General features: G+C 49.1%; 1 protein-coding gene across 3 annotated transcripts in view; it reads left to right on the top strand.

Annotated features, from left to right (window-relative positions):
• The first annotated feature begins 2,741 nt into the window (after positions 1 to 2,741).
• The window catches only part of PAMR1 (peptidase domain containing associated with muscle regeneration 1), a 175,063-nt gene continuing 168,437 nt past the window's right edge, over positions 2,742 to 9,367 (top strand). Inside the window, exons 1-2 of one of the 3 annotated variants that reach the window (XM_036861657.1) lie at positions 3,320 to 3,424; positions 5,114 to 5,217. Coding sequence is in view for 1 of the 3 variants with exons in the window: in XM_036861654.1 (XP_036717549.1) it covers positions 2,887 to 3,424 (538 nt within the window). In the remaining 2 variants the exon portion in view is untranslated. Of the gene's footprint in view, positions 3,425 to 3,679; positions 4,474 to 5,113; positions 5,218 to 9,367 lie in introns of those variants that run through there. The other 2 variants (XM_036861656.1, XM_036861654.1) reach the window with 2 other exon arrangements.

Below are 9,367 nucleotides of genomic sequence, written 5' to 3'. Positions count from 1 at the left end.
AGTGCAGAAGTTATATGGGAGTCAGGGTATATTTCCTGTGCATCTGTGAAACTTCTAACTTAGCTCTGCCCATGGTTTTCCTCCATGAACATGTCGGGTAAGCATGCACATTGCTGAATATTTATCCTTTTCTTGGAGCAGCCTCTGCTGATTTGGGCAGGAAATCTCATATAGTTATCAATCATCAGAAATGGAAAATGTTTCTTTTTGAAAGATGTAACTATCAGAGGTTTCACATTAACAATGTCTTGAAAAAGATGTATTTGCCATTATCACCACCCTGTATCATGAAAATATTTGGCTTACACTACAAACTTTATGGACTCTTTTTTGAGCTGGCTTAGCAGAGGCACTGAAACATAAGGATGGTGTTAAATCGTTAAATTACACGCTGTGTTGTAATGCACAGTGAGAAGGGAAACCCACAGAGATTTAATACCATCACGAGTCTATAAAACCCTAGGTTTACAAATGCAAGTCAAATAAAAATCTATTAAAGTAGCCAAAAGTTGCTTTGAGTTAAAGGTCATTAAATAAAAAGAAGATAACAGGCAAGATTTGGACCCACATATCAAATAAAATGCCAAGATAAAACACCAATGGGTCATAAAAAAAAGACACACACTGACTGCCTCTCCTCTCCCCTATGGGTCAAAAAGAAGCTTAAGAAAATACAAAGACATTTCCTGTTTCAAGTCACCAAGAAGTAAGGGTCCAAATGCCATATAATAAGTACTACACACATTCCTGGTCTCACAATGGCTGCTCTGAGGGGACCATGCAATTAGTACTTGGGGGTGGGGTGGGGAACAGTACAATCTCTTAAGAGAGCCGGATGAGTCCAGATGTTGGAGATTATGATCTCCTGGATGCAATGGAATTTATGCTGGGAGATTAAAGAGAAGAATTAATTTATGACTTTCTCTACCTGTATGCAGTATGTGCTCAGCTTATCAGCTGTACACATCGTGATGCATGGTACTTACAATGCTGAAAATCAGGTGCAACACATGATCAGAGCAGTTAAGTTTAAAGGGGGGGAGCATTTGTCATATTTTAGTCTATACATCTGGTTCTATCATATTTGACAAATGATTAATATAGGACTGAATTACAGTGAAATCCTTTTATATCACAGTTTTATTTGCCAGGTAATAGAATACTTTCCGTCCATGTCTCTCTCCACCATCCCGCATGTTCTATGCTGAACTCTGAAATTTCCAGCACTAGGGTTCATTTGAGTGAGCAGGAGAGGGAATCTGCTCTTGTCTTTGTTCAATTCTGCAAGTTCCATGGTCACAGCTGGGATATACATGCGTCCTTTGTTTTAAAAGCACATCCACAAGGGAGAAACCGTAGAGCTTATTCTAAAACCAGGCAGGGCATCAGATACCTCAAACAGTTAAAACCACAGGAATTAAATTCTAAATTTTAAACTCCCTTTTATTGAAATATAAGTTTGTTTAGTATATTTACACCACACTTTATGCACATATATACACATAGAAGGCAAATTTTGTCAAATAAAAAAAGTTTTTCTTAATAAAAAATTAAAATAAAAACAAAGTAAAGTGCATGAAACTTTTTTTTTTTTTTCCTTCTGGTGAACATCATCATTGTCAAAATTATGGACGGTTGGGAAGGGGGAGGAAGAAGAAATTCATTATTTGAATCAATGCATACAGCCGGTCCTGCATTTGTAGCCTTCAGGCCGAAATGACAAGCTGTAAGGAACAAGTCACACAAATTGCCAGCGTCTGCAGGACTCCCTCCATTCTGCAGGTCCTGCTCCCTTTGTCCTATCGGGAGCGGTTCCCCAGCTCTTAACAGTGATCTCACCATCACGGAGCCGGAACAAAGGGAGAACACAGGAAGGGGGCTCCACCAGCCAATGTCATAGCCCTGCTCCGGGGCCACCAGCGCTGCGTTTGGTAGGAAACTGCAGAATTAGCTCAATGGCTCAAATAGAAGTTTTCCTTTTTCGGAAGGGGAATGAGGGGGCCAAGAAATAGGATGTATCTCCCAGAGAGACGGCCACCCGGGGGCCAAACTCCGGCAGCAGCCAGTTTCTTTGGATGCAAACTCCGCGCTGGCACAGGGAAGAATCCTTTTATAGGCTGGGTGGAGGAAATGTTACACTTCTCGCCTCGGTGAGTTCGTCCTCCCAGAACTTTGAAAGGACACAGCTTGGGACTGAGAGAAAGGGGCAGGTGGGTAAAGCTGAAGTTTTTAGCCGCCTTCGCGCTCGGGTCTCCGGCTGGGCGTTGGCCGGCTGGTCCCGGGCGGTGGCTGAGGCGACGGCCCTTCCCCCATCATCCATTCCCCAGCCAGGGGTCTCTCTCTCTCCTCCTCCTCCGGGGGATGCTAAGTCCCCGGTCGGCGGCCGTACTTAGCCTTACAGTGCAAAATGTGCTTGGCGAGGAAGTCGAGGCGGCGCTGCAGCAGCTGAGCGTGGGGGTCGGCGAGGGCGGCCAGCTCCGGGAAGCGAGGCTCGTGGTGCTGGTAGAGGCGCAGCAGCCGGGCGGCCGCGTCCTGGCCGCGGTGCAGCTCCAGGACGCGCCGCGCAGTCCGCTCGCGGAACACGCACACTGACTGCAGCAGCGGCTCGTTATACTTGTCCCACATGCCCGCCACCCGGTAGCCGTGCACCAAGCCCGCCTCATTGTCCAGAAAGACCAGCGCCCCGCCGGGGCCGCGGTGCAGGTTGCTCGTGGCGCGCTGCATGACCCGCGGGTCCCACTGCAGGCTGAAGAGGTTGCTGACAAGTCGGTCAAAGTTGGCCGTCAGGTAGTCGAAAAGGATCAAGTCGGTCCATTGCACCAGGTCTACCAGCTCCGCCCGGCTGCGGTTGGCCAGCTCGCCCCCGGTGGCGCGCAGGGGCCGCAGATGGCCGTCCTCAGAGCGCCAGGGCGCGGGCACCACCACGTCCGTGAGGTTGGGCAGCCAGCGAGTGAGGCTCACCACGCTGCCCTCGGTCCAGTGAGCGGCACGAAGCTCCTCCTGCACCTGAGCCCACTGCGCGCCCCGAGCCTCCACCCGGGCCAGTGCCAGCGGCGGCACGTGGCGCTGGAGGCCCAGCAAGCGCGCCAGGTAGTAGGAAAGGGCCTCGCCCTGTATCTGCTCGGGGTTGATGCCATAGCGCACGCAGGCGCGGGTGCCGTCGGCGAAGCGGGCCAGCCGGTTGGAGCTGCGCCCGCAGCCCCCGCGCTCCAGGGCCACCACCCGGGCGCCGCGCGCCGCCTCCAGCCAAGACGCCGCCTGGGCCTCCGAGAAGCCCCGGGGCACCTGCTCCTCCAGGCCGCGGCTCCAGAAGACGCCCCCGTGCACCGCGGCGCGTTCCTCAGGCCAGGGCCGTCCGGTGGGCACGTGTCGCCTGCGCTCACCCGGGGGCTGCCCAGGCGGGCCATCTGCGCCCGCCGCCAAGGTGAGCAGCGCTCGGAAAGTTTTCAGGGAGCCGCCGCGGGCGTCCCGCGCCAGGGGCGGGGGCAGAGGGAAGCGAGGCGCGGGCTCCCAGCCGCCGCTCCGGGCCGGGCGCCGCGGGAGTCGGTCTTCCGGCGGCCGGGAGGCGGGCAGCTCGGTCCGCGGCGGCAGGAGCCCGCCCCACAGCGCCAGCAGCGAGCCCAGCGCCAGCAGCCAGAGCCCCGCGGTGGCGGAGGCGCCCCGCATCCTCCTGCCCATGCTCCCCCGGCCGCGCCGGTGCCGCCGCCGCTTCAAGCCGAGCCCAGGAGCCCGGGTCCCGGCGGCGACGCGGGCTCGGCAGCTCGTCGGCTCCGGGTCTCCGGGCGCCTCAGCTCCATCGCTGCCGTGGGGCGCTGCGGGGCTCTGCCCGGCACTGAGAACTCGCCTCGCTGCCGCTTCCCAGCTGCTTTTGTATTTCGCTGTGAGACCCTCCGGCGGGCGCGATTCACAGGCGCCCGGACCACGTGGGAGCGACGGAGGATTCCCCCTCCCCCTCCTCCGCCGCCTCTCCCCGCCCCCTTCCCCTCCTCTTCCCTTTAAAGCGGCGATGGCTCCCTCCAGGCGGGAGAAGTGGCTTCACGCTCAGTCGGGGACTTAGGGGCCGGGAGCAGGAAGCCAGGCAGGCGGCGCCCGCGCGGGGGCGTCGGAGCGGGAGGCACAGAGCTGGAGTCGCGCTGGGTGGGTGAGACGCGCCGCTGGCTCTCGCGGGGGTTGGAGTGGTCTTGGAGTCCCTTTGCCTGGGCGGCTTCTGGCCTCCAGCAAAGTTCAGACTAACCCCCAGCACGCTCCCGGCGCCGCCAGGGGTGGATTGGGGCAGGTCCCTTTGCCTTCTCCGTTTCCGACGGTGGGTGTGATTCACCCTGCCTTATGTAAACCCCTGGGGAGCTCTCCGAGCCACTGAGGAGGTGACTCCAGCCGGGTTAGAAGAACCATCTACAGCAAACAACTTTGAACCGACACCTCCTTTCCCGAGCACGCTCACCACACTGGTCACTGAGGGCTGTGCGCTTTGAGGTTGGTCGCTCCGCCTTTCCCGAGGGACTCACCGGGAATTCAGCCTCACTGTGCAAGAACCCCTAGGCAGGTTCCATTCAACAAACTGTCCTCGGTTCTGGTCACAGAGCATTAAAATCCACAGATGAGGTCCCGTGCTCACGGAGCTCACATTCTAGGGAGATGTTCAGGTTGCCAGGAGAGCCTTACAACCCAGGATCCGACTTAGTGCGTAGGAGGGGGCCTTAGAGACCGTTTCTCTACGAAACGATACTATTTTGCCCATGAGGAAACTGAGGCACAGAGATGGGATGGGGCTTGCTCAAGATCCCAGAAGTAACAAGTGGAGAAACTAAAATTCAAATTGGGGTCTCTGGGCAGCATGCCACTTGATTTTCCCTCTATCAAGAAAGTTCACTATTTTTATCAAGTTGCCAGCATTCTCGTTTTTTAAAAACTCACTGTCACTTTATGCCCCAAATGTGATTTTCAATTCAACGAATGAAAAACAAAAAAGAACAAACCCATATTGCATTTGACTTACTGGTTTAATGGTTTAAGGGAAGAAGTGGTTGGGGGGAGGGGTGGAGGAGCAAAAAAAAAAAAAATAATGAAAATAATAAAAAAGAAAAAGTAAACAGCAAACCACATTGTCTTCCAGCCACTTTTGGATTCAATCCACCAGGAAGGCTCTTGGCTAAGAATCGGCTCTCCCTCTTACCTCTGCGTGAGACCCTCTCCCAGATCTAAACCAAGATTTCCCAGGTGAGACACAAGACGAGGGGTGGGGGGTGGAATCCACCTCTGAAAGCAGGAGTTTGAAATTTGTTTCCTTTCATGTGTTTCTTTTGTCTTTACCCCCCCCCCCGCCCCCATCAAATGCAACTGGGGGTTTTCAACTGCATCAGCTCATTACCTGGCACTGATTATATTTTTTTCTCCAAAGAATGAACATTTTAAGAAACCCTAAGGTTTGTGACTAAGCAGAGGCATCCAGAGAGCACATCTGGGGACTTCCAGAGCTGACCCAGTGTACCCTCAAGTGTTTCCATATTGGCTGAAGTGTGGGGTCCTTGTTGAATCTCTTCTGCACCCCATGGTGGCTGCCTCATGCCTTTTAATAGATATTATCTGATGATGAAATTACTATTACTATACTACCTTAATTCATTAAAAGGTACCGTCTTCCTGCTCTGTGCAAGCTCCTTACCCTCATCTTTCCCTACAAGGCAGGGACTATATCTTAACAACTTTCTATTTGTCTTACCACCTAATATAGGATATTGCACTAAACAGGTGCTCAATAAATTGAATTTAGTTTTTTGTCTTTTGGTTTAACTTCTGAGAATTTTTTTTTTTTTTTTTTTTGAATGCATTGCTTTCAGCTTGGGTAAACTGTAAGCAAGATCTCCACCTTGTGGGCATTAAGTAGAATATCATCTAACTAGAAAGAAGTATACATTTTCAGCAGGTCGGTTAATTGTTTAAGTTAAAGTCTGAGACTATTACTTGGCTGCCATGGCCCATGCCATCTCCTGGGGGATATGGGGAAATCCAGAGTAGTTGGTGTCTCTGTCTTTGTAGCTGTTAAAAAAAAACTATAAGTAACTATAAGGTATAGTTCACTGTAAACTTTGTGAAGAGTCTGCCTTGTCTGTTGTTTTATGGCTGCCTGGCACAATGCCTGGTACTTAGTGGGTGTTCAGTAACAATTTGCTCAATAAATCATTGGAATGTTAATAAGATAAAGCTCTGCAAGTAGCATGTATCAAGGTATTTTTAAAAAAACTGCTTACCCCTAAAAGATACAAAATAAGAGCTTTCATACATAAAAGGAAAAAAAGATTGGTGACGGATCCACATAATGTAAGAGAAGGAAGCACATGATTTTCAATCTGGGAGGGATGACTTCAACTCAGATACCTCAAATCCCAGAATCTTCCAATCACATTACCAGCATTGACAAAGAAACTAAAGCCTTAAAGCAGTCAGCTAGGATCTTACACCTCAGAAGATGGACTGACTCTATTGTAGCTCTTAGCCTGTAGCCACAGGACTGAATGCACTGGGTACCAGAACAGGATGCACTGATAGAAACTTGAACAAATGCATTGAAATGCAGAATTACAGAAAACCGCAGAAATAAAAGAGAAACAAAAAACAAACCCAAAGTAGAATGCAGTTTAAATGCATTATATAAGAGATGTTTTTAGGCAGTGTTTAAAAACACTCCTCTGTTTACCCGTAAGATGAAGACACTCCCATTCTTCTTTACTTCCTGGCCTGAGGACACCCCCCCCACCTACTGCCACCCCCCTGGGGCTCCTTGGGAGGGCACAGGGCACAGTTGTTCACAATGTGTGACCTCAGGCTGGCCCCTCTGGCAGTTGCTTGGGGATGAGGGGAGGTGCTATTCATCTTTCCCTACATAGGAACCTATTTTCACCTGGAGAACTTTCTTCACAGTCCTCAGAACTTCTCCCTGAGCATCAGCTTCCAATTGCTTCACACTCATCCACAGTCCTGTTTGAAGGATGATCTGCTTCCTAGAACAGTGCCTCCTGGGGAAGAGAGAGGAGGTGGAGTTGAGGGCTGGGTGCAGGGCAGCAGGCTGGCAGTTGGGAGATTTTCTAAGTCTGGTATTTCCTCTTGCTGGTTGTTTTCCTTTCTGGCTAGTTATTTCCCTTCTATGAGTTCCAGTTTCCACATCTGAGAAACAAGGATAATAAATCCTACCTCCCTCACACGATTGTTGTGAAGTTCCTGTGAGACGTTGACAATAACCACAACATTAGCAGCAAACGCTTACTGAGTGCTTATTATGGGCTTGCCACAGGACTGAGCCCTGCACATGTGTTCTCCTTTCGCCCTCCCGACCAGTAGTCTTGTCCCCACTGTACAGATGGGAAAACCGAAACTTAGCCAGTAGCTGGCCTGAAGTCACACAGCAAGTAAATGGCCGGGCTAAGATTCCAGAATGATGGAGGCCAAACTCTTTGCAAATTGTAGACTACTAGGAAGATGTCAGATATAAAAATTATTGAATTAAATCAAAGTAGATTCAACTCAGATTAAATTTTGCTTTGAAATGTTCTCTGTGGTTGCTATCAAGTGAAATGGTTAAGAGTGTGAACCCCTCAAGCCAGATTGTCCAGATTTAAAACTTACCAAGTGTGTGACTCTGAGTAAGTTACTTGACCTCTCTGTGCCTCAGTGTCCTCATCTATAAAACACAGTAATAATAGTGCTGTTGGTATTATTGATACTAATTACAATAATATAATATCTGATGATTAACAGTAATTAATTAATAGTGAAAAACCTTACAGCTTATTGTGGTGATTAAATTAGTTCCTGTATTTAAAACCCTTGAAAGACTATCCAAGAGTCCACTATTTTTATAGTTTTTTAAAAAAATTGAAGTATAGTTAATTTACAATTTGTTAGTTTCAAGTGCATAGCAAAGTGATTCAGTTATACATGTATATATCTTCTTTTTCAGATTCTTTTCCATTATAGCTTATTACAAGATACTGAATAGAGTTCCCTGTGCTATACAGTAGGTCCTGGTTGTTTATCTATTTTATACATAGTAACGTGTATCTGTTAATCCCAAACTCCTAGTTTTTATCATTCCCTCTCCTTCCTGTTTCTCTGCTTCGTTGCCCAGATGGGGGTCTCCTTCTTTTCCTGTTGCTCTCCTCCACCAAGCCTCACTTGGGTCTTGAGAGGCATGATACAGGTGGTGACCCTGACCAGTGCACCCTCTTTATGCCCCAGATGAGCATCTTCTCTGAAAATTTTGCTCCCTTCCTTCCCAGCTGGACCGTAGCAGGGTTCCCAGTGCAGCTCTTGTTGAAATCCCAGAGCCTCCAGCCAGCCTTGGGCAGCTGCTTTCCTCTCACTACTCTGCCTCATTCAATCCTAACCTTTCCTGGGTCTTCTGAGTTACAAGCCCCTCCCGAAGATAGAGGCCCCCAAATTCACCCTCTAGATGCTTCTACAAAAGGGAAGAGTGGGAAAGACCATGTCAGGGAGAGGAGTACAATATTCCTTGAAACTGGGTATGACTCCTGCTTTAGCTGTTACTAGCTGTGTGACTTCAGGTAGCTTTCGAGTCTCTCTGGACTGCAGTTTCATTATTTGTGTTTCCTTCTTCTCTACTCTGTCTTTGCCTAGGGTACATTATTTTTCTGCTTGGGGATCTTTTTCCTTTTCCTGGCATCTCTCTATTTTTCCACGATCTGGGTCTCCCAAGAATTGTGTAACTGTCTCATCTTTACACACCTGGTTGTCAGGGGCAGGTAATATATACACCTGGCTCTAGGTAAATCTTGCTGGATAGCTAGAAGGAGGTCTGGAAACATACAGTCTTTGCAATCAACCTGTCTGCCTGAATGGGTCCCAGTTTTAAGAACACACTGTGTTTCTGGAAAGAAAGTCTCACCCTTAATTTATGGTGAGACTAACAGTTATATGATTCTCTTTATTCCATGTAGCTCTCTTTTTGACCTGCTTTTGGAAAAGGTTCCTGTAGCCACTGGTGTTGGAGACCAGAATCTAAAGGTTGGAGCACTGGTGAATTAATTTAGTAAATTTTAGAGCAGTTGCTGACATAATCTCTCAGTCATATATCATCATACCCTAGTTACAGGGTATGATGGTAGAAATTCTGGACTGGGCATTTGGGGACATGAATTTCTTTCTCTACTATAACTTAGTTCAACTGACATTTATCGTTCACGTGCCAAAGGCCAAAGAATTGGGCGAAAGTGATGGCGTCAGATTTCCTCTTGTCCTTCACACCTGCATCAGGAAACATTGGTTGTCTTTTCTTCACCCTTCCCTTTCCCTTCCTTCTTCTTGGCAGGTCTCCATCCTTCTCCCTGTGCCTGGTGCTGGAGGGGAGGCTGAA

Source organism: Balaenoptera musculus, chromosome 8, assembly GCF_009873245.2.
Source record: "Balaenoptera musculus isolate JJ_BM4_2016_0621 chromosome 8, mBalMus1.pri.v3, whole genome shotgun sequence".
Lineage (NCBI taxonomy): Eukaryota > Metazoa > Chordata > Mammalia > Artiodactyla > Balaenopteridae > Balaenoptera > Balaenoptera musculus.
The sequence above is the reverse complement of the archived record's forward strand: the minus strand, read 5'-3'. Positions and strand labels throughout refer to the sequence as shown.